The 26,722-nt window shown below is 38.5% G+C and overlaps 1 protein-coding gene across 1 annotated transcript in view; it reads right to left on the bottom strand.

Annotated features, from left to right (window-relative positions):
- Positions 1-19,477, bottom strand: part of KCNK2 (potassium two pore domain channel subfamily K member 2) — a 156,367-nt gene extending 136,890 nt beyond the window's left edge. Inside the window, exon 1 of the mRNA XM_053658165.1 lies at positions 19,434-19,477. Within this exon, the coding sequence (XP_053514140.1) occupies positions 19,434-19,467 (34 nt within the window). The 5' untranslated portion in view covers positions 19,468-19,477. The remainder of the gene's footprint in view (positions 1-19,433) is intronic.
- Positions 19,478-26,722: the final 7,245 nt, after the last annotated feature.

The following is a 26,722-nucleotide window of genomic DNA, read 5'->3' on the forward strand; positions in this document are numbered from 1 at the left end:
CTAAGGCTATGAGGAACCAACATGAATGCTGTATAGATGCCTGACATGGCCCTAACTTTGGTTCAAGCTCAAAAGTCCTTGACCAAACACTAGCCCCGTCCAGAGATAACTTTAGTCCACATGGCTTGTCCTCTGATCCACAGAATGAGCCCACAGGGTGCCAAGGCAGGGCTGTGCCTGCAGGGACACTCTCCCCATCAGGTCCCTGTGCCTGCCTCAGGAGGCTCCTGCCACCGCTGCTTTGCCAGAAGCCGGATCAATGCCCCCATCCACAAAGGGGTCACGTGCCCTTGCTCCTGCCTACTAGGGGCACCGACTAAGAAACTCTGTAGAGCTGGTATGCAGCTGGCTCTTCCCCTCATCTCTGTCCTAACAACAAGACCACCAAAGGCAGCAGGAGTGGGTGTAGTGGGTGGGAGACAAAACAAAGACACCAGAGCATCAGATAAAATGTAGGGCCACCCACCCGGGAGCAAGCACAACCCCTGCAACTCATCTCATCTAAATTTCCTCACCTGGGAAACAGCGCCTTGCAAACTAAAAATGACTTTGTCAGATTTGTAATGGTTTCAAACCACTCCCATTACAATGTAAAATGGATATCAAAACAAATCTAGAAATTGGGTGCTTATGAAAGCATATTTGCTGGCTGATGGACTTCACCTGTAATGTATACCCTTCAAGGCCAACTCTGGAACATGGCCAGGCTCACTGACTAGGGACTCCACTATTGACTGTAACTGTGGTGGCGTCATTTAACCTAAAATGCTGTCATGTATCTTTCCATTCTCAAAATGCTTCACTGTAATGGAATTCAAGCTATAAAATAATACTGAAGTGACATATGAGGTCTGTCTGGAAAAAGAGTCCAGCCATTATTAATATAACGAGAATGGTTTTGTCCAACATTGACATTGGTGTAACCTGGCAGCCGATGAGAATGAACTGGAATACACATGCGTGAATAATGACAACTTCATTGTACTAGTCGGTGGGTGGTAGATGCCATTGAGTGAGCATGCGTACTGTGTGGCCATTGCATTCAAAATGACTGAACGAGTAGAGAAATGAATCTGCATCAAATTTTGCATTAAGCTTGCACATCCCTTCATGGAAATTATTCAAATGATTCAGAAGGCCACAGCTATGGGCAATTGGTGATTGGCAGCTTTATCATGACAATGTGCCTACTCAGGCATCGCATCTCATGAAGAGCTTTTTAGTGAAACATCAAATCACCCAGGTGACTCAGCCCCACTAGAGCCCAGATTTGGTACCCTGTGACTTCTGGTTTTCCCAAAATTAAAATCACCTTTGAAAGGGAAGAGATTTCAGATGACCAATGAGATTCAGGAAAATACAACAGGGCAGCTGATGGTGGCTGGGAGAACTGAGTGAGGTCCCAAGGTGCCTACTTCGAAGGAGACTGAGGCATCATTGTCCTATGCACAATGTTCCTTGTATCCTGTATCTCATTCAATAATGTCTCTATTTTTCACATTATGCTGCTGCATACCTTCTGGACAGACTTCATACTTATGGCTTTGGCCGATGTGGCTCAGTTGGTTAGAACATTATCCCATAACTGAAAGGTTGTGGGTTTAATTCCCAGTCAGGACACATACCTAGGTTGTTGGTTTGGTCCCCAGTCCAGGCACATACTATCCACTGTCCAGGTACAGATAGGAGGCAACTGATTTGACGCTTGTCTCTCTAACATAAATATCTGTCTCTCCCTCCCTCTCTTTCTCTCTGTCTCTATATTTCTACCCCACCTTTCTCTCTAAAAGCAATTTTAAAATATTCTCAAGTGAGAATAAAAAAAGTGATATACTTACAGCCAGGGGTCATATACTAAAAGAAAATTCATTAAAGGGTCACTGAACTGACTAGTTCAGCTAATACAGCAGGAATTCTCTTTGTCAAAGAGCCATACATAGAAGAACATCTTTGTAAAAGAGGCCTGGCTGGAGCCCAAAGAGCCACATATTTCCAAGAATAAATTTCCTTCTCAATCTAACTGTACAGGAAAAAAATACAACAACAAACAACAAACTAAGCCTTAGAGAAAGTTCATATAATGCAAGATCGACCATTTGAAAGGGGGTCACACAGCTATTTCACAGTAGCGGTCACTGCCTTAAAATAAAAGCCTCACATTTTAGGGTCACTTCCTCCAGTTTTAAACTCTGTAGACTATGGAAAGCCATGTGTAAAACAACCATACTATTCATTCTTGAATATTGTGTGACTGAGTTCTTTCTCTTCATTCCTAGCAATTCATGTTTACTCATGGGACTCTATCCCCCAGTGAAAAAGCCACTTCCAGCCTTAGAGCTTCCAGGAAGGAAAGAACAAAGATAGATGTCAATCACTGACTTTGGAGTTTCAAAAACCAAAGGCCTTATATAAACATAAAGTGGGGAAAATAGTAATGTCTAAAATCTAAAATTTTTTTCTTTTCAGTTTTAGAAAACATAAAGGTGATCTGGGCTGGAAAAGGAGAGGAAAATCAGAAAGAGGAAAAGAGATTAGATACTCCTAAATCTTTACAAAGGGACCCCCAGCCCCGGCCAAGTCCAGCAGGGGGAAGATGCATGTTCCCAGGCAGACATAGTGACTGCTCTGCTTCAGAAGACCCCAGTAAGGCACACATTTCTTTAAAATGCACTCTGCCCAGCCCAGCACAGCAGTGTGTGAGTAGCAATGACTGCACACAACATCCAGACCATCCCCTGTGGACCCAGAAGGGAGCAGCCACATGTTCCTGGTGTCTTCTCAGAGGGGCTCAGGATTGCCAAGCAGACTTGAAGAGGCCTGATGTGTAGGACAAGAAGAATACAACCTGTGAGGACTCAGTGACCAGAGAGGACACAGCAAATGCTACCAACGCAGATGTCAAGAGATCCATGTCAAGGACATAAACCACGGAAACTTCCAGAACCTAGAAGCAAACCCAGGATTTGGGAAAACCCTGAATTGACTGAACAGACCCTGAAACAATGAAATGGAAGAAACCTCGAATTGATCAAGATGAAACTTCTCTCGGGCAAAATAGGAAACTTGAAGTAAAAGTTAAGTTGACTTACTAGAAGAATCAAATCGTATTTCCTAAACACTGAGGTTTACAGGATGAATCATAAGCATCTCACACGTGAGCCACAGTATAACTTCTACCTGTCCGAAGATGCATGGCAATTACTGTAAAGCTAAAAATACATTCTTAATAGCCAATATCCAACTATCATCTATCAACAGAAACACATTTTCTGCCATTAAAAGGAAAACTGGATCATTCAAAGTCATTGAAATGGCCCAATGGGTGACTCGGTTGGTTGGAGCATTGACCTGAACACCAGGAGGCTGTGGGTCCCATCCCAGGTCAGGGCACACACCTACGTTACAGGTTCCATCTCCAGGTGGGCGCACGTGAGAGGCAACTGATCCATGTTTCTCCCTCTCTCTAAAAAAATCAATAAATATACCCTTGAGTGAGGATTTTATAAATAAATACATAAATAAATAAATAAAATGGAAAGGATTAAGTCCTTTCATCACTATAGAAATGTGATTGCTTATAGTAGAAGATCAGAGTTAGGCAGACCAGGAGACTCATGAAATGAAATTAAGAGGTGCTATCCTACACATGACTTTTAATTGAGGATTCTTTAATCTTACTTAGCTGTTTGAGTGAATATGGTAGGAACAAAGAACAAAGTATAAAGCCCACTATCTGCAATTCACACATCCAAATCAGCACATCCTGCAGCAATCACCCTGGAAAGCCACCAACTTCTAAAGGTATTGATATGGAAAATGTGTTTGGTGTCTGTCTTTTGAACTTGACCTCTGAGATGGCCGATGAACCCCACACCAAAGTGAGGGTTGTGACTAGCTTTTAACCAATTTACAAGCCATTCAAGAGAGAGGTCTAAACAACTTTGTAGTCCAATTTTCTTTCATTATTAATATTTCAAAGCTTGATACATTTATTCAACAAATTTGGTCCCAAACATTATTAATGGTGTTAACAACACAAAACCATCATTGAAGAATGTCCTCATTGAAAATATCCAAAACATCATTCTTCTGCAGGGTACCCCACAGAGTACCAAAGAACTGGCAGAAATGGTAGAAAATGCAAACTCACGCAACAAAACAGCAAAGGACAGTTAATACTATGACCATCGACCCATAGATTTATGGTGGCTCCTGTTGAAATAAATCCTCCTGGCTTCTTTTTTCCCCGATTACAATACGGCAAGAAGTTGGGGTCTCCATTAAAAAAGAAAACAATAACATTGTGTCAAAAAATGATGAAAAGCAAATCCAATGAAGTCTTGTTTTCCGTGGAGAATAACTAAGCATACTGGAAAATAGAGACTTCAAGAAAGACAACCTATAACCTCTTCTTTAACAATCTTCCTTCCCGGTCCCCCCAAAGAATGGTATGCAGTTTGTGAATGTTGCCTATTCTCAACCTTTAAGCTCAACCATATAAAGAGTGAATTCATTAAAATGTGTTTCGAATGACAATTGGAGATGTTATGGTAATATATATGCAGAGTGAGTTTTCAATATTTAATAAATGAGTGCATTGGCCCCGGCCCATCAGAACAGAGGCAACAACTAATGGGCACTAGCCATTAACCACTGAGATGCCTACCAGGCATCTCAGCTGAGGAATAGCCTGCTCACCTGTGTCTCTCAAGGGGAGAACAGCTCCTTTTTATGTAGAAATAGTTAGTTTGCTTTATATGAATTCAGTAAGAAACACAAAGTCTCTGATTCCAAACCACTCTTTGAAAGGCCTATACATCACTTCAGAAAAGGCAAAAACAAACTGTAACCCTGAGTGATTTTATCTGTTCAGAAGAGTTTCAAAGCAAGTGATATCATGCTACTAGACAGAAAAGAGCCTCCTAAGTTTTCACTATAAATATAAAAGTTACATGGTGTCTATCCTCTGTCAGAGACAACTACACTGCACCCAGTTATTGATAATCATAGAACAGCATAAAAGGGCTTGTTTTATCAGGTACTTACTTAGAACACAGAAGATGATGCATATATACTCCAGAGAGCAACAGGCTTTTCTTGGATTGCTTATTTCTTTTTTAAATTTTAATATATTTTATTGATTATGCCATTAAAGTTGTCTCATCTCCCCTCCCTTTATTCCCCTCTGCCCTGTACACCCCCCCCAGCCGCATCCCCCACCCCTGCTGTTAGTTCATGTCCATGGGTCATACATACAACTTCTTTGGCTCCTACATTTCTCATACTATTCTTAACCTCCCCCTGTCTATTTTGTACCTACCATTTATGTTTCTATTCCCTGTACCTTTCCCTCCATTCCCCAACTCCCACTCCCCACTGATAACCCTCCATTCAACTTCCATTTCTGTGATTCTGTTCCTGTTCTAGTTGTTTATTTCATGTTGACAGGGAATGGAATTCCACAAGTGCTTCTCCAACCTAACCGATTTCATCTTTCACTTGCTGCAGCTTTCTCTCTCTCTCTCTCTCTCTCTATCAATTCAGTGGCCATACATGATCAGCCTGCATGATCTTTTAAAACTGCAAATATGATCATGTTCTTTCCCTGCACAAAACTTTTCAAGAAGTTTCTATTGCATTTAGAGCAAACAGTCAAGGCCTTCGCGTGACCACATGGCCCTGAGTCACTGGCCCTGCATATTTCTCCAGCCTCATTTTAACCTGTCTCCCTCCCACCCTCTATCTTCCAGCCATGAAAGACCGAGTTCCGCCCTCTGGCTGTGCACCTGGTATTCTCTCCCCATTGTCTTCACTAGCTCTTCCCTACTTAGCCCTCACTCTCAGCTTACCTGTGGCTTTCAGAGGCCTTCCCTGAATCTCTAGGTAACTATTTTCTTATCATTATGAATTCAGAGATTGAAACATTTGAAGAATTTCAGTCCGCTGCAGTTATTATCTTACTCAAAATGTTCCAATTGTAGTTAATAGTACCCTTTTAAATTTGTTCAATTTTCTTGAACAAATGGCATAGCCCTCTTAGCCTGGAGAGCTTCTTCGCCATGACATCATAAGATGGTCCATGTTCATCTTCTACATCTCTTGATCCACACTGAGACCCCTGCATTTCTCAAGGCAATTTCAAGAAATATCTCAAAGCGCTGGAGTGCTTTATTTTTTAAAGAAGTGTACCAGAGTGTGAACTTAGGGGTCATTTTGTTCTGGAATGGATCCCTGGTTCATTGATTGGGAGAGTTTACCAATGGGTCTAGATCAAATGGAGCTAAATTTTCTTGTGACTAACATACATACTTTCCTACTAAATCCTCTCTCTCCCTCCTCCCATCATGGTCAAACATCAAAAATACTAGCATAACTCTTAGTTTTCCACTTTTTTTTCCTTCATCACCTCCATTCCTTACCAATCAGCCTTCTGCTACCAACACTCAGCTGAACCTGTGGTCTTAACCACCAATCCAAATGACACGTTTTGGTCCTGTTTGCTGTTCTTATTTTTATATCAATACAGCATTTGATACAGTTGCTTATTCTTTCAAAAGCCCCTCTTTTGGCTCCAAATACCATTTGTGCCTTGATTACCATCTATGGCTCTGCTCCCTGATTGGCCCTCCCTTCTCTGTCTGCCCATTACAAACTGATGCCACCCAGTAACAAGTCCCCTGTCCCTTCTACACCCACATCTACAGATTTAACTGATGATTCTGAATTTTTACCTCCAACTCTAGAGTCCTATTTCCAATGACTTAATAAACACCTTCAAACAACTCCCCTTTTGATATGTCAAAGTCAATACATTCTACATCTTGCTTTCCTCTCCATTTAATTATTTAATTCATTTAGTAAGCATTTTAAGCTCTACTATGTACCAGGATTGTTATAGGTACAACAATGAATTAAATAGGAAAAAAATTCCTGCACCTGTGGACCATTTGGTTTAGTTATGAAAGTTACATTCCAGTGAGAAACTTATATTATGGTATCATCTCCAAGGGTGTCCGACCTGCACCCCAAGAGCTGCATGCAGCCCATGATGACTATGAATGCGGCCCAAAGCAAAATCATAAATTTACTTAAAACATTATGAGATGTTTTTGTGATGATGTGTCACAGTGTATTTAATGTGTGGTCCAAGACAACTCTTCTTCTCCCAGTGTGGCCCAGAGATGCCAAAAGGTTGGACACCCCCGATCTAGACATTCACAGGAATATATATTGAATTGCTTCATTCTTTTTGGCACGATTACATAGAAATGCATGCACAATAACTGATTTCACCACACCTATGATAATAGACATTTACATTGTTTCCAGTGTTTTGTTATCTAAAAACATTGCAATGAATCCCCTTAGACATGAACATGATTCATCTACATATCTCAGAATGGGCTAGAAGTGGAATTGCTGGGTCTGGGACTCTGACCATCTTCAATATTCACATACATTCAAAAGTGTTTTTCATGAAGTTGGCATCCATTTTAACTGCCACCAGTAATTTGAAAGTCTTTTCTTCCATACCTCTGATAACATAGATATAAAAGTATTTTCTTTTATGATTTCCCAAGTGTTTTTATTTTTTTTCTCTTACTGCATGTGAAATTAAACTTTGTTTTATGTTTACAAATCATTCATATTTACTGTACACTTGCTTTTTTTCTGTGTGCGTTTGCCTTTTTTTCCATTTGGTTGCTAGGTGGGTTCCTGATGGTTTGTAGGCGTTTGAGATATGTAAAATCTCTTTGTCCATGATATAACTTGAAAATATCTTTTGACTTTTTTAAAGATTGTATTTATTTATTTTTAGCAAGAGGGAAAGGGAAGAAGAGAGGCAGAGAAACATTGATCCATTGTTTCTCATACACACCCCAGCCTGGGACCAAACCTGCAACCCAGGCATGTATCCTGACCAGGAATCAAATTAATGACCTTTCTCACAAGGCGATGCCCAACCAACTGAGTGACACCATTCAGGGCTCTTTCTCTAGTGTTAATTGTCTTGCCTACTTTTTTTCAGGTAATCAGATTTATTGGTTCTTCTCTTTTGGTGTGTGGCTTTTAATTTATGCTTAGAAAAACTTCCCAACATGGATTTTATTTCTTTAATTTAAATATTTAGTAGTGAATTAAATTTAACTTATGTGGTACAAGTGATGATGTAATAAATATTGCTTTTTAAGTGACTTCTCAGTTAACACAATACATTTATAATTCTCCTTTTCTTCTCACTGATTTGAAATAACATTTTTACCATATGCTAGATCCTCACATATATTTAGATCTATTTCTGAACCTTGTAGTATTTACCACCTATCTGTCCATTCAGATATTTATTCCTCTTTTAATTATTGTAGCTTTATAACATATTTTTATATGACTTTCATATTTAAAAAACAATTGCTCTGGCTCATTTGGTTTTTGGTAAGAATTTTAGAATAAGTGCTCTTGGTGTAAAAAATCTTGTTACTACCTTCTATTGAGAGTATGTTACATGTATAAATTAATTTAGAAAGACCTGATATTAATCCAAGAAAATGATTTTCTTTTTTATTTTTTCAATTATTCTTTTATGTTCCCTTCTTATTCAACACATTTTTCTTTACATGGATTGTACATATTCATGGTTAAACATTTTTTCTAAAGATTTTATTCTTTCTGTTGCTATTATAAAAAGAGATTTTTCTCATATTTTCTAATTGGGTTATAGTAGGAAAATTTAGATTTAATGGTAGTTTGTAGGGAAAATAATAAAGATAAATAATAATATAAGAATAAACTCTGTTTCACTTGCTTACATTGTAAACCTACTTTTGCCCCACCCTGTATAATTTGAAGGCCAAATACTATATATTAATTTGATAGTTAATTTGTTGAGGTTTTTAACTTGTTAGAGTTAATTTGTTCTTTCAGTATATCAAAAATAATGATAATTTTATGTCCTACCTCCCATTTAATGGGTTTACTTGCTTTCCTCCATCTGGTTATATTATCTGTTACAGCCAGACCAATGTTAAATGTACTAATACATACCTGCAGATCAATGTCAAATTATAGTGATAACTGCGACATCTCAGTCTTATTCCTAACATTACTGCTGATGCATCTAGTGTTTCCCATTACACAGGAGGTTGACATTTAGTTTGGGACACATTGTTAAATACTCAGGAAGTATTGATCCCCTTTTATTTAATTAAGGGTTTATGTTTTCTAAATTAAGAATGGGTGTAATTGTTACAAAATGCCTTTTCAACTTATTGGGATAATGGCTTATTTCTCTCTTTTGATATGTAAATATGGTAAATTATATTAAACAGCTTAAAAATTCTATATAATACAAACAAAGAGAATATACCAGCAAAGAAGAGGGAATAAACAGATCATTCCCAGAATGCAAGAATTATTCAGGATTTTTGTTTTTAATTTGTGCAACTGGCTGTGTTATCAATGTAATCTTATTTCATAAAAATATTTGGAAAATTTTATACTTTATTGGAATAGTTTATCTTCCTTAAGATTTTGGTAGCGTGTATATACAGAACCAACACTTAATAGTTTCTAGTACCTGAAAGCAATTACAATATTTAGATTTTATTTTCTTTTTGTAGTTTTAGGAATGTGACAACCATTTCATTGAAGTTCTCCAATGTATTTATGTAGAAATTAGTTATTAATCTAATTATCATTCCTTTGTATGTAAGTAGTCTGTCTTTCTGCTCTGTATTTAAGCTCTATTTATCTTTGATATTTACAGTTTACTGTACTATATATAAGTGTGGTTTCCTTTTGTTAACCTGCTTGATGTGTGATGTATCCGCAGTTCTATGACATTTATTATTTTTAAAAAGTCTCACCTGTATTTATTTGGATAGTGCCTTTCCTTTATTCTCTCAAAGTTAAACTTCAGTTGAATACTTGTTAATTTGTTTTTACTGAATCCACCATGCCTCTTAACTACTTTGTATTTTTCATATCTTTGCCTTCCTATGCTCCATGCTCAGAATAATGTTGTTAAACTTACCTTCCAATTCCTCTCTTCCATGTTAAACCTGTTAGTTGACTTCTGTGTTTCAGTGATTATATTTTTCATTGCCAAAAGGCACTAGTTCTTTCACGAATATGCCTATTCATCTTGCATAGATTTTTTAACCCTTATTTATAACCCTTATTTTATTTCATTTTATAGTTTTGTGTTTTTTTAGTATTTTTTAAAAGATTTTATTTATTTATCTTTAGAGGGGAAGGGAAGGAGAGAAGGAGAGAAATATCAATGTATGGTTGCCTCTTATGTGTCCCCTGCTGGGAACTGGCCTGCAACCCAAGCATGTGCCCTGATTGGGAATCAAACCGCGATACTCTGGTTCGCAGGCCCACGCTCAGTCCACTGAGCTACACCAGCCAGGGCTCATTTTATAGTTTTAATCATTTCATGCAGAATTTTAGATCCTGCATAATATAATTCCCATGCCTGTAGTTCTTTCGTGTCTAATTTGCTCTTTATTGTTTCTATCAACTCAGAGTTAAGTGGCTTATTTCCACAGGTATTTGCTAAATTTGGATTGCACACTCACATTTGGCAACACTTGATATAGGCCCCTAACCTGGGAAGGCTTTTTTCCAGAAAGGCCAGGGGCACTACTGACCGGAAGCCACTTAGCTCCCTTCCGGGGCTTCGGATTAATGGAGGGGTTTCCAACTGCAAGGGACGCCCGTCTGGAGACCCCAGCACTGGACTGCCATCTGCCTCCAGGGCAGATGCCTCGCCTTTTGTGTTTGCTCAGTATTCTGGTTTCTGCTCAGGCTTCTTATTTCTCTTCCTTTCTTTTTCTTTTTTTACCCCTTAGATCTTACCTAGTTTCTGATGATGCTGTAGTGCATTAAATATCTTTGTTTTAATTAATTCAACCCTACCCCAACAAAAGTAAACCTGCAAGTGCTATAAATTAAGGGAGTACCTGTGGAGGTGTAAAAGAATAAAAAACCCAAGGGCAAATGGTGCTGGGAGCACAAATCCTCATCCCTGTGGATTTTTAAAAGAGGGAAAAATATCTACCTACTGTCCAGGGGCTCATCTGGAAATAAACCACCCATACCTGGTCACGAATGAATGCAGAGTTCCCTGCCAAAGAGTCCAGAGCCTTATGGTTTGTGTGTAAGTCTGAATTTTGTGTGGCTCAAAATCTCAAGCTGAAAAGCTTGAATTTTGTAGCATAGGACCTGAAGGCATGGAAAATCACTCCACAGAGAGGCAACCACAGCCCGGTTCACACAGAGGACTACTGCAGGAAGGTCATCCTTGAAAAGCCAATAATCTGAGAATGTAACATTCAGGAGTCCAAGCCACAGATGACAAGCCAAAGACTTAGAGCCCAACAAAACAGAGAATTCACACCTAGGAAACCAGAAATAAGAGGAAAAATGAAAAGGAGCTTTAAACGAATTCTGTTTAAAGTGACCAATGAGAGGTTTAGTAACTCACCTAAGGTCGCCCAGCTGGCTAGTTCAAACCAGGCAGTCGAGTTCACTTCCATAACCACCACATTATGCTATTCTCACACTTCTCACACTGCTCCTGAACTGAAAGGTTTGACATCTGCCCATACCAGTCTTCCTCACTCTAATTTCAGAGTTCAGAACTCTCTTTCTTAAGCTGATGTTCTTACATGTGGCATCGCCATACCATCAAAGCAGCCTACATTTGTTCCACCAAGAAAACAGGGAGATAACTATAGGTTTCCACTAACTCTGGAAAATTCATCTGTCTGTGGAACAAAGCTATTATACTGTTCAGGATAGACATGGAGACAATAACAGACTCTCATCGGCTTATGGGAAAATGACCAGATGGACTCCGTGTACAAACATGACCTCATGACAGTCAGGTGGGAATGAGAGGTGATCCTGGCTGGGTGTGATTTCGTAATTTACATCACACGTGGATGATCACGTTAAACGATTTTCTGACACAATCTCACTGAATTTTATAAATTAGGTGTCCCACTTGCTTTTTGTAACTGTATGTTCTTCAGATTAGCACCCTCTAGATGAAACAGCATTATGGCAAACCTGATCACGAATTTCTCTCTGTTCCAATGACATTTTGTTAGCATCCACACATTCTGGGTCAGAAAGGAGAATTATTGGCATTGTATGAGGTCAGTATTACCCAACACCAAAGCAACAGAAAGGCAGTACAAGAAAAGAAAACTATAGCCCAATACCACTCATGTACATATATGTGAAAATCCTCAACCAATGTTAGCAGTAAGCTAACGAGATGAGGTGTGCTTTATGAAAACACACCTCACAATCAAGTGGGATTAGTCCTAGAACTGTAAGTCTAGTTTAACATTCAAAATTCAATCAGTATGACCCACCATACTAACATACAACAGGAGAATAACCACATGATTATATAAACAGGTGCAGAAAAGAGATTTTTAAAAAACTAAAATCTACTCATAACAAAAACTCTCGTAAAACTACATCATATAATTATAATACTTACACTAGAAGAAAACTTCCTTCACCTGATAAAGTGTACTTACAAAAATATCTATAACTAACACCATATTTGATGTTGAAGATTAAATCCTTCCTTCCTAAAATCAAAAACAAATCAAAGATGTTTGCTCTCACCAATCCTATTCACATAGTATTGGGAGCCCTAGTGAGTACAATGAGACATGTAAAAATAAAAATAAAAAGCACATATGTTGGAAAGGAAGACATCAAACTGTTTCTGTTCAGAGACCGTATGATCTACATAGAAAACTTAAATAATTTCCAGAAAAAGCTCCTAGAACTAAGAAATGAGGTTAGCAAATTTGCAAGACACATGGCAATATACAAAACAATTTAACATGTATCTGTATATAAGTGATGAAAATTGGAAACAAACTTTTAAAAGTATTATCAATAATAGTTCTAAAAATTAAAGACTTAGGTATAAATCTAACAAATAATATATGAAGTCTATGATATGATATGATAAAAACTACAGAACACTGTTGAAAAAAATCAAAGAAGAGCTAGCTAGGTGGATTGGACAGCTCAAATGTTATTATGATGTCAACTCTCCCCAAATTGCCCTAGAGACTTAACACTTATTTCAATAAAAATCCAAGCAGGATTTTTGCAGATACGATCAAGCTGATCACAAATTTATATGAAAAGGGAAAAGACGTGGAAAACAGCTTTGAGAAAGAAGAACAAATTTAGAGGACTCACAATACCTGATGTCATGATTTACTCTGTAGCTATACTAATCAGGATAATATAGTTTTAGTAAAACTATACATACATAAATTAATGAGACAACATAGAGAATTTAGAAATAGGTCTGAAAAAATATAATCAACTGATTTTTAATGCAAGTGCAAAGGCAATTTTATTAATAAAATATAGTCTTTTCCACAAATGGAAAAAATGCCTGAAACAATCAGGTATTCATATGCAAAAAGTATATATACTTCAACCCACACCTCATACCTTATGAAAACATTTAATTCAATGGACCTAAGTGTAGAACACGGAATTTTAAATATTCTTTAAAAAAAGAAAATTTTAATGAGTTTGGATTAGGAAGAGAATTTTTAGATACAACACTAAACTTAATCCTTATGAGAAAAAAATAAATCAATTGTACTTCATAATAACTAAAACCCTTTTCTTTATAAAAGACGGCTAAGAAAATGAAAGAAAACTACAGGAAAATACCTTTACATAACAAATCCAACAAAGGACTTTTACCCATAATTGAAAAAGAACTCTCAAAAGCAATAATAAGAAAACAAATATCCAGTAAAAAGTAGACAAATGAGTTGAACAGACATTTCTCCAAATGAAATATTCAGATAGAAACTTAGCACATGCAAAGGTAGCATTTAAAACCACAATGAGATGTCCTCACACACGTGCTAGAATGGCTCAGATTTTTTTTTAATTTGACAGTACCAAGTGCTGACAAGGACACAGAGTAACTAGAACTCTCATGCATTGCTAGTGGGAATGCTAAATGGTTAAGTCACTCTGGAAAACAGCGTGGCAGTTTCTTACAAAGTTACATGTACATTGACCACATGATCTGGAATCCCACTTGTAGGGAAGCATTCATTCACCCTAAAAAATGAAAACTTACATTTACACAAAAACCTGTGTTTGGAGCACTTTATGTTCATTGTTCATTATCACTCCAAACTGAAAGCAGCCTGAATGTTCTTCCTTGGCGAATCAATCAACAAACTCTGGTAAAATAAAAGTCTGCCCAGCAATAAAAAGAAACACACAACTGATAGACATGCCATCATGGATGAATCACAAATACATCCTGCTAAGTGAAAGAAAACCAACTCAAAAAGTTGCAAACGGTATAATTTCACTTATGAGGCATTTTAGAAAAGGCAAAACTGTAGAGACAGGAAACAGGTAAGTGATCCCCGCAGTTCAGAAGGGGGGAGGTTCTGACCACAGAGGAGCAGCATGAGAGACTATTCTGGGGCTGAAGGAGCTGTCCTGTATGCTGATTGTGACAGTGGTGACCAAGACCCCGTACAAGGTAGAAATTCACAGAACTGAACACACAAAAATTAATGAATTTTACTTTATACAGATATTTTAAATAAATATATATGACAAAAATTTGTGTTCTGTGAGCAGGCGATCTCACCCTGAAAAAGTAGGAATCCTGTATACCTTTTTCAAAAATAAAATGAACTTTTAAAATATGAAGAAAAAAAGCAAGCACTTTGTCAGGACCACACTGCTCAGAACTCTAAAACCTCAAGGTGCGGCAAGTTTCTGGTTGCTTCTTCATGTGACTGTGATTCACCTTAATCTCTGATCTCGGGTTTCCAGAGAACAAAAACGGTGGAATGAAAACCGAAAACTTTAGTATTATCCTACTTAATGACTTGAGATCACATCTCTAGTAGCTGGGCTGCACTTAATCTAACTTTAGTGGCTGTTTCTTTCAGAGGAGAAAGAAAGAATAAGGCCAAGACATTCTGAGCAACGCTTATTCACAGTAAGACCTCTGAGTTTCATTCTATTCAGATGAATAGGCACCCAAGCCCTCTATTCATTGACTCCCTCTTTAAGCCTACATTTGCATGAAATGCCACCAACCAGAAGTATTATACAGAGCATGCAGATGTGATAAGCTTTTCAATGAAAAGAAAATTAGGAACTAAGCTAAAAATGGCACAAAGTTATTGATAGGAAAATAATGTATTTGATTTCAAAATCACCTAGTGGATGACTCGTGTGAGATCTTAAATCCCGCAACTGTGCAGTTTTCTGTTTTCCTCTTGGACCTGCAAAGTGTGGTTCCTTCTGGCTAAAATCTTCAGTCACGCTAAACCGGAAGGAAGTCTTCCGATTACTCCACTGAAATCAACAAGTGTAACCAGGCCCCGAGTCTAAAAATCTATGCTGACAAGACCTAGTTTATCAGCCCTCTGAAGACACATGGAGCAGAGTTTTACCTGATGCTGTCCCCTGGTTCATTTGTCAGATAATATAACATGATATAATGTAGCAGTATAGTATGTCTACATGAAATGTAGACATAATATAAAATACAATTGTACAGATTCATGGAATCTCAACCAAGGAAGGTGGTCAAGAGCACAACTTAATTCCTACATAAAATAAAAAAATGTAACTGAATAAATATTGAAGTTCATTATACTATATATTTTTTGCCTGATTGATTGAACCTCTGTGGATGATGGTAAATACAAAGTAGAAGTTTAAGGCTCCTGTGAAAGAACTGGAAGAATCATGTACTTCTCAGTCAATCATACATTTCTGGATAAAAATCAGAAATGGTCATAAAGCAACTAGACAAATTACAATAGACCCAAAGTCTCATCATTTCATATTCAACTTCCTCCTTAGACAATTCTGCTTAAACTCAAGGTTTATTATTTGTAGAATGCAGCAAATGAAGGAAATGCAGTATCCATCTCTACTTCAAGGGTAAGAAAAAATAAAATAATATATGAGGAAACAATTTAAAAAGAAAATGCCACTATATATATATACATATATGTGTGTGTGTATATATATATGTATATTTATGATAATACTTTCTTAATAGCCACCACTGACATTCTTGCAAATACGTGTTAACTCTCTATATAGTAAATCTAACAGCTACACTGTTATTTGCCATCTGTGGTATATAAACAGTGCTTAAGCCAGTTTAAGCAGTAGTTAAGAATAGTGGTCTGCCAAGTGCTTTGCACTTGTACCAAATGGACACAATAAATTAAATCATCAAGAAGTCCACCCACATAAATTTCAGCTTTTGCAGGCTCCACAGAAAGATGTCACAGGAAATATTTTAGAGATGAACATTTTCAGTCATTAAACTCTGAAAAAGCCATTAATTTCTGCTGAGAATGACTTTGCTGATTACAGAGGGTTTCTTAAGATGGTTAGACACAGGATGAAAGGGAAAATTAATTAGTAATAGCTACTCCAGTGTTTCCACTGCCTCAATCATCGAGGACTGTAGAACAGTCCATCAAATTGATATCATCACCTGACACATCTAAAGCATCTTTTTAAAGAAGTCATTATTTCCACCCTGGCTGGTGTGGCTCTGTGGATTGGGTGCTGGCCTGCGAACTGAAGGGTTGCTGGTTCGATTCCCATTCAGGGCACATGCCTGGGTTGCAGGCCAGGGTCCTAGTAGGGGGTGTGTGAGAAACACCACACATTGATGATTCTCTCTCTCTGTCTCTCTTTCTCTCTGTCTTCCTCTATCTCTTCCCCTCTCTCTAAAAATAAATAAATAAAATCTTTAAAAAAACTCATTATTTCTGATTCATATATTTTTACTGCCTTACTCATTCTCCTATTGTACATGTAGTAGCTTTGCTTTATGATTTTATGTTATTATAAGCCCACTCAGTGAGAATAGATATTTCTATTGAGTTACATCTTTGGATAGTTTTTAGCACAATCTAAGACAGAGCTTATTTTAAACAGCTAGAATTCTACAACCACAAGGTTAGAAAGGTCATGTAGTTTAGCTATCTAGTCAAAGCACGCTTGCTATAGGCCAGGCTATTGATATAAATGATCTCATTTAATCTACAATAATCCTAAAACAGAAGAATTCTTAACCCCATTTTATAGGTGGGGAGCCAGACACTTAAAGTTTCAATAATTTGCTCAAGGTCACACATATTATCAGTGGGGGGGATCGGGAATTCCAATACATATTTGTCTGACTCAAAATACTTGCTTTTCACTCTGTGATGAACCTCCACATCTACCCATGGTAGGAAGCTCATTCCTCTTGATACAACAGATCTTTGGACAGTTCTGACAGCTTGCTCTGATGTCAAACAACTAACTAGGAAAACATTTATAATGTGTCATAAAAATTCATGTTATGATTTGTCATCAGAAACCACATCCTGCTGGGGGGGGGTGGCGTCTAAGCCCACATTTTCCTTTTGAAGCTAACCCTCAAAATATTAATCACTCTATCATACATTACTTTCTTGGCTTCTATATCACAGTCACATGCCTTCCCTTTCCTTAAAAAGAGAAAACCGTAGGACTTCACTAATGTTGCATCATTCCTTGATTGAGGTCCCAGAATTCTGCATAATAAATCAAGATGATTTTAGCCCAAAAAAGTGTTCATGCAGACAATATCAACCAACCATCTAATTTTGAAAAGAACCTCCAAGTGATTCCTGTAGAATATCTTATTCTAATTAGATCTACCTAGATAAATGGTATATAAAATACACTTCTCAGTAGGAGACTGAACTGAACTGTTAAAGGGTAATTGAAGCTTATCCAAATGTTATATATGACTATTCAAAAGTATTTGACCTTGGTGATAATTGTTGCTTAGTTACAGCGTCTGTCTATTCCTATCCATAGGATCCCACCACCCTTCTAAGAAGATGCGATAAAACCACATGCACAGCATTCTTGTTTCATACTTGTAGTGGCAAAAAGACATGTGTTCAGTATAACAAGTATCTATAGCAAGTGGTCTAAAAAAAAACTTATAGAGTATCAGAACAGTGCTGTCTGACGCTGTAGGAGACAGAGATGGCATCGCTAATGAATTTACCTTACCTCTCCAGCTCTCTCCCACTCAATGCCTTTCTCCATATTTTCTGCTTCTCTTCTCCAGAAATACTTGGTTTGACTCCAAGTCTCTTAATACACTCGCCTCTTAGTTTATTTTCATGCCCCTGACATTTCAGGGCTTGGCCAGTGTCTTGGCTTACCCATCAATCCTCAGCAGAGGGGGCTCCAAAATTGTTAATTCCAAGTCCCAACACCACAAACTAGCACCTGGAAATTATGTGCTATTTGTAACTAAGCTGACATTTTATATACTGAATTGCTTCAAAAATGTTTTGATATCTCTTCAGATAAGCAATGTTTGATAACCTCCTTTGTATTGCAAAAGAAAAACAGCCAAGAATAGAAATCAATTCAAATTTAATTTTTAAAAAAAATTCCTTATTGGAAACAGCCATACAATGTCACCTCATTATTATACAGCTCTTTATAAGGCAGAATTAAATCAAACTCATGAATAAGTTTACAAAGTAAAGTCCTGATATGAAATGATTACGATATAAGCAGGATCTTTGCCCTATTACCCAACACCAGCATATATTCCACATTCAAAAAACTATTAAGTGTATACTTCATGCCAGAGACTAAAAATAGACTAGGCTATTTTTAATATTTACATAACGTTATGCAGTTGATGAGCTTGATTCACATTCTAATACCACAACAATATTCCTATGGACTGAGAAGTCTTATACAGAGCCATCTAAACAATTTTCAAACAAAATGACTCACAAAATAAATATGGAAGAATAAAAAAGAGAGATCGTAGTTCCCAAGTTTTGTATTTTGTATTTGTATTGTATGATAGTTTATCATTCAATTCCCCCCCCTTCTAAGATTCGAAGCATCTCTTCTCTACTATACAAATACAATTCACTGAGGAAATAGTCTAAGTAAATTGCAAATAATGTGTCGATCTATATAGGAAAAAAATCACAGGATTAGCTATCACATGAAACCAAACATAGTTTAAATGACCAGAATTCCATCGTAATGGAATTTATAGATACCCGTGTTGATCAGTTTTGCATTGCCAGAGCGACACAGCACACAGTTAAAGCCTGATATAACCTGCCTATTGCATCAAACGTGCCCACATTTGCACGCAGTTAATTTCAAGGTTGTGAGGTCAGGAAAAAAATTTCAGCAACGAACCCACTGTTGGAACAACTCATGAGTTTCATTATAGATGTGTCTATAATGAAGACTCCCTGTATCAAGTATTTGCTTGGAAACCTACTCCACATACTCTAGAAATTGTGAAAACAAATCAGATACTGGATTATTGCTGAGATACTCACCGTAGAAGTTCCTTTTTGCTCGAGGGTTCATCATTTGGGGATGTTTTCATCAGGAGTCATCATGCTTTTGATCTTTAAAGCCGTTCTTCCTCCAAGGCTTCTGGTCCGTGATTTCCAAAACAGAGTCACTTGTACTAACAAGCCATCGTCCCATCCTGTTTTCTCTTTGGTGTGAATCTTACCCTATAGATCGATTTCCTGTCCAAAAGCACTCAAAAAGGGAGCAAACGCTGCTGTATGCCAGTGAAATGAGCTACTCCAATACTGTTTTAGCAGTTGGGGGCAGAAAGAAATTCCCCTGACTGAAATGATGAACTATCTCCCGGTTATTCCAGAGAACTTTAAAAGACAGAAGTTCCTTCCTCACGAATGAGCAGATCCAAACTGCCAGCGTCATGCATTCTCACTAGTTTGTGGGTCAAGTACTATCACACATGAAGCATCCACGTCCTGTGTGGAGCCTGAAGACCCTCCCAGTTGCCAGAGGAAAAATACCCCAACTACATTTTAAAATCGGGCTTAGTATGCTTTGAAGTACATAATGTTTTCCATTCCTGAAAGGACAAAGAGATCTACATTGTCAAAGTTTATTTTTAAGCTCATGTGCCTGCTCAGTGCAGTGGCGAACAGGCTTTCCATGCCTGTGGTACCATTGCTGGAACCTATTAATGCAAACAGATGAATCGCTGGCTTGGTTCCACCAAGGCTTTTATTTCCCTTTTTTTTTAACCTTATCTAAATTGCATTGATTATCATTTTTTAATCAAGAATGCTATCAGTTTTTCTAAGCTTGTTTGCTTTAATTTTATCGGTACAGAAGCAATGTTAGAAGGGCACAGAGGAGGAAGTTTTCAATTAGCTTTCGCTGAGATAAGAAAGTTAGTAATTAGAGGTTGATGCTGTTCCTGGAGGAGGTTTGAGGGATATTTGGAGAGAGGGAAAATGACAATGATTTTAAATAAAAGAGATAAAGATAAAGGATGAAAGAGAGAGAAGAGAGGAGGGAAGAAGAAAGAGCAAGAAAGATGCCCTGACTATTAATAATAATTCTTCTCATGTTTTCTTATTGCTGGGGAAGCAAATTGCTCAGGTTTGTATAACCCCCTACGGGTCTGCTCAACCCACCAAAATTAGCCCACATGTCATCTAATACCAGACTAAGACTTAGGGAAACACATTATTGCTCTATTAAAGCCATAACAAAATACCACTGAGCAGTGAGCCTGAGCTGGGATGGTGACCCTGAGGTAATCCAATCCGTGTTATAGAATTTCTAGCCCAAATTTTGAACATCTGGTTTTGATATGATAATAAATGTGATAATGTCCATTAAATACCCGCATTCAAGTAACATAATCCCTCCATCTGACTAAGACAACGCATGCTTTTCAAATCGCATAAGGAAAAGAGAGTAGATGAATAGACACTCGCATTTTCGAGTATACCAGAATGACCCTCCCCCGTGCAAACGCGCATGGCAACTGCACAGAAACGGTCAGTTGTCTTTCCAGAAATAAAGTAGGTTTTCACTGAACCCTTGCCATGCTCCCTTTTCTGGACATCCCTTTGCACATCGGTAGGAGACCTGAGATGGAAGGAAGTGGAAGAGGAATGTGAAAAATAACGATAGTAATTGGACCAGGCAGAGAACGTGAACCCCCGACCTTTGCTTCATTAGTACCATCTCATGCTGTAATCTGATGAAGTACCCAGCCACTGGCAACCTGAAGAATAGCTAAATCGGATTATTCCCATCCCATTTTAACTTTGTGGAAAGCTACAGTTTCTGTATTTCAAGTCCATGGTATTTCATGCCAGGTAATTCAGTGCTGTAAGCACTGCTAGGGTCTAGAAGTTACGATCCCTTTCAAATGGCGACAGAGAATTAGACCACTTGATTTCAAAACAAAACAAAACTAACCCATGAGCATTTGCTGACCTTTCATACTTGTTTGTGAGAACACTGACAGAGTGACCTGGACGATGAACGTGGTGGAAACTGCTGAGACAAAAATCTCATTGGGAATGACAAGTGGTTAATTAGTGTGGAGTTCAGAGATAAGGAGGCTAATGCTGATTGAGTGCTCCTGGGTTTCAGAAAGGGAACTTTTTACAGTGGTGTATTTGTTCAGACCATTTCCATTTATCAGATATCTACTATGCCCCAGGCACTGCAGTAAGAACACAATTTTGTATGTTAAATGCAATAATACCAACGTGTACAAAGTAGAAAGGTAGCAAAGAGGAGGAAGTAGTTAATTAATCTTGATTGGCAAGATGAAAATTGATGTCTAAGCTGGATTTGGGGTAGAAATTGGAATTTGCCAAGCAGGCAACAGATGGTAGGAAGTCCCAAGCAGTAGAGTCAGTTTACGCAATAGCGAGATGAGGGTGACAGCAAAATCATCCTCAAAGACACAAATAATATGCATAAGGTTCTAAAATTCTAGTGAACTTTTAGAAAGCACAAGAGAATCTGGTCCAGGTTTGTCCACCTTACTCAACTGCGTGAACTATCTAAGGGGAGAAACTGAGTCTAGTATACCTTAAGGTCACCTATATGCCTGGCACGAAATAAATTGGCTGATTAATAAATTGTGTTGCCACTCCACCCTGAAGGAAGAAGTATATGAGTATATTTGGTACTCTGTATTCTGCTTAGTTCATGTTTGAACATCAGGGATACTGAAAAATTATTCACTTTCTTGCTTCCTCCTGCTGTTCAAAGCTTCATGAGTCAGGTGAATGGTATTTGAAGGCACTGGGACTAAAATCAAAACCCCAAGTGCTCTTTCCTGGTTTGAGCCAAACCCAAACCTTTTAAAAGGCGTGAAAACATGCAGCCACATTGGTTTGGTTTTCCTTTCCTGGGCCGCTCTTCTTCCTGGTGCTGGCCAGCACCACACAGAAGTCTTGCGACATGAGCCACTTCCATGGAATTTTAAATTCTGCCAAAAACAAGAGGGATTGGAAATTTCGTGAGAATGGTTATTCTTAGGAGATTTCCATTTCAGATTCCTAACTTGTGTGGCTCACATAAGCATCTCAAACGTACTGCCAAACCTTCTAAGGTCCCCAATGCACTTATTTCCACTCATATTTCTGCACAGCAACCTCAAAGTAACAGTGAACACAATGGTTTGTTGGGAAATAGTTTGGGTCGGCCAGCCCAAGGTCGCCCTACCTATGTGGAAACGGCTCTGGAACACCATTACAAAACAAACTCTGGGTTCGAACGAAGCCAGAATATGTTCAACTTTCAGATGAGACATGTTGACATTCTCCCAAATAACAACAGCCTACTCCAAAGCTACCCTTCAGTTATTTTCTATTCTTTCTCTTCTGAGCAGCTTCAAAATATAATAAAAAATATTTCCTTGGTATATTGTTAAGTGTTTAATAGCTCAAGCTCTTCTTATTGGCTCATTTCTCCTGTGGACTTGCTATGAAAAGATTAGATTATAATTTCACCCAAAATCTCGCTAACTGGGGCATTATGTCAGCCATTGCTATGTAACATACCTACTCCAAACTCAATGGCTTAAAACAATAGGCATTTATTATTGGCGACTATTTTAGAGGTTAACAGATGACTCAGGTCTTTTCTGGGCTCATTAATGTATCAACTGCATGTTGGGTAGCTGATCATCAGCTCTTGGCTGGGCTCTTTGACAGTTTTGGGGTCAGTGGCCTGCAGACTGGTGGTATAGGACAGCCTTGCCAAGACAACTGAGCTCCTCTCCTTGAGCTCTCGCTTATACATGACTTTCATACCGCCTAAAGAGGCTAGCCCAGGTGTGGTCTTCGGCCACCTTGAGTACATTTTCAAGGCAATCAGAGGCAAGGGAGGAAGTAGAAATGTATGGGTGTATTTTAAAGCCTCTGTTTAGATCAAATTGTTAAGGTCACTTTGGCCAAAGCAAGATATTATAAAAGGCAGGCCCAGGGTTAGTATTAATAGGGCATCTACTGCCAAAGGAAGTGGACACAGGGAAGCATAGGGAATGGGGCCATTCATACACTCTGTCTATCACAGGGGCATGACTTTAAATCAGAAGGCAAACAAGCAACGTAGCTACAGTCCCTGTTTACTTCCACCATCCCCAGACTTCAGTTCCAGAAACACACATCACATGGGGCAAGACCTGGCTCCCCCAAAGCTGTCAAGGGGACCAGATGATAGAACCTCTTAGGTGTGGGGGCAGTGAACTTCCACAAGACAAACTTTGACCAACAGGAAGCAGCAGATGGAAGAGAACTGGCAGATAAATGTCATCTCACTTATTGCCTTAATCACACTGTTTAGATGCAGGGTTCTGCCATGCTGGCTGTCCCAACAACGCCACACAGGGTCCAGCAGGTGCACAGCTGACAGAGCCTCTGTGACTCTGTGGCTCTTGGTGAAGCCGTGGTCCACGTGGTAACACACCATCTTGCATCTGCTTCTTGATGTTCTCTAGTTACCCTGAGATTCTCTTCCCAATAAAGCATTAGCACTTAAGCCTTGTGTCGAGCTCAATTTTCAAGAAAATCCAAGAGAGACATCTGTTTATGTATATGTGTTTGTATAACTTTATTTGCATATATGGACTGTATCTGTACATATATACATGTGTGTGTAGATATATGCATTTATACATATATAGTTTTAAAGAGAGATAAATATTGCTACATGTAGTTTTATATACAATATATATTAATATACAATCATTTATTTCCCCTCACTACTTCACACAAAATGCCACACCACATAAAATCCTCCAACCTTAAGCACCGTACGGTGACATTATGAAATAAAATATCAATATAAAAAATTTATAAACCCCAGAGTTTTTGTTTTATTTTTTATGGTTTTGTTTTGTTCTTTGCTAGTGAAAGAAATCTTTACAGGAAGTAATAAATATGAACTTTGTAAAACAGCCACAGACTTTGAAAAATGATCAGTAAGAACACTGATCCTTTAGAAAAGTAAGGTTTCAGACTCTTCGGATTATATATAAATGAGATCAATACCTTGAAGGTTTTTATCTGCAAATATTTTTTAGCTTGACATGATTTTTTGATTAAGTTTTGTGGGGCCCGAAAGCAAAGCTCTGCTACAGAGTCTCTGCCAATAACAGAGGTTTGTTTCCAGATAAAATGTCCACTTGGCAGTCCTTTATATGTCTGCTATTTTATGTCATATCGGGGAGATGATAAGGTTAACTTCTAGTGTTATTTGTAACATACTTGTATCACACAGACAGCAAAACAATGTGCAGTTTTTCAATGATTTTGTTTTGACATTTATCACTCAAATAAAAATAAAGGCATGCATATTACTTTGTGGGCTGATAGGTCAGTATTATTGATCCAGATCAGTATCATTAAATTATCAGTATCATTAAATCATCAGTATCACCAGTATCATTAAATTTTACATCAGATGCATGGACCATTTTCAGCAATCAGACCATTTGTATTTGACTGATCACTGTTTGTGGCTGAAGAACAATTTAATACCCACTTACAGCTGAAGTGGCATCATCCTTCAGAGCAGTGAGCATTAACCTATTGCCTACGCAGCCTCCAGATAAACCTATAGCCTGAGTCACAACCTGAGTCACTGATGAAGCAGAGAAACTAGGGAAGAAGAGCCACCAAGACCACCTGTTTGAGAGAAGTCCGTCTAGAACTATCGGTCCTGGGCCACGTTGCCGAGAGTGTCTCAAGGGTGAAGACTGAAGAGTGAGACCAAGGCTGAGACAAGCCACCCTGAAGCAGTGGGGAGAGGGGTTGGGTCTCTGCCCCCTTGGGGCAAAAGCAACTGCAAGAAGAAAGCAGCCCCAACATCCTAATCACCAGTCCTCCCCGAGGCCAGGACCACTGGAGATCTGTGTGTCCCTCCCTTCTAGGTCAGCCCTAGAGAGTCCAGTGGAGAAAAATTCTGCAACATGGAGAGGGCCCAGGGGAAAGAGAAATGCATGTTTCCATGCCTAGCCCATGGCCTGGCACACAGTAAGTATTCCACAAAGGTTTATTGATTGGAACAACTAATTTTAGTTCCACGTAGGCAACTTCCACGTGACATCGAGCAAGTTACTTTTCGCATCTTCACTTCAAGGCTCAGTTTCTCCATCTGTACAGTGGGGATAGAAATAAGTCTTACTCTTGGAATAATTTTAAGGATGCAATATAATCATCGTCTGACTGGGCATGCTAAAGTGTTGGACAAATTAGGAGTGGAAAGATAGCTGCATCTATAGTCCTTCTTTTCAAATATGCACAGATTCTATCATTTGTCATATTTTGGGGTTTCCCAAAAAGTAGGTCCTGCAGCAAGGAGTTGCATGTAAATATCCCACTTGAGGAGTAATTCCAAGGAGCTGGGGAGAGGGAATGGGACAAATCAAGGCAGAGGGACAAGGTAACACTCAGGGTCATTTCTATGGGCAACCGGGGCTTTCTCTTACAGGAGAACTTACAAAACGTATATTCATGTGTCTTAGAACTAGCTACCAGAGGATCAACTGGGGATGAATTTATTCCTCTGTTCCTACAATTCAAAAAGGACACCTCCAGAGATGTTAATCACCTCACTTCCAGGTACAAACAAATGCTTGACAAGAGAGCAGGCTTCCACCAGTGGCTGCAAAATGAAACATGCAACGTGAGAGAAGACCCACATATCAGAAGGTGAGTTGAAGCCCGCATGCAGGTGAGGCCGAGAGGATTCGAATACAGGCACCAGAGACATCAGATACCATTTGAGTAGCAAAAAAGCAGAGCCAATTTTTCTCTTAGGTACTATTCTATGTCATATAGTGCATAAATTAAAACATGGTATAACTTTCATGTTTGCTGGACAACACAATAATCTTACTGAGCTTAACTTGAAATCCAATGCCATAAAATCCAATGTCATTTACGAGAGTCCAAAGACCCCCAGCCTTGCTTCCTGCAGATTCCTAATACTTTACATCTTTAAGCAGCTGTTTCTTGGCCTGCAGCCTGGTGTTGCAAAGACCAATCTCTGCACCCACTGCCACTGAAGCACTGCAAGTTGAGAAGCTTTAAGGCTTAAGGAATCATGAAAAGGCCACTTCTCACGCTGCCTCCCAGCACGTCACCTTGCCTGCTCCACCACGTACATGCCCTCTCTTTATCTGATGCCTTCAAGCCTGTTCACAAATGCATAGTATTTTCTCTCACACACAGGAGACCCATTCATACTTGGGTCTTAAAAACTCAGCTCTTCCTAACAAAATTAGGTGTCCACCTACAAGATTTCATAGAAACCAGTAAAATTT

This window comes from Artibeus jamaicensis, unplaced genomic scaffold, assembly GCF_021234435.1.
Source record: "Artibeus jamaicensis isolate MK-2021 breed Jamaican fruit bat unplaced genomic scaffold, CSHL_Jam_final contig_2170, whole genome shotgun sequence".
Classification (NCBI taxonomy): Eukaryota; Metazoa; Chordata; class Mammalia; order Chiroptera; family Phyllostomidae; genus Artibeus; species Artibeus jamaicensis.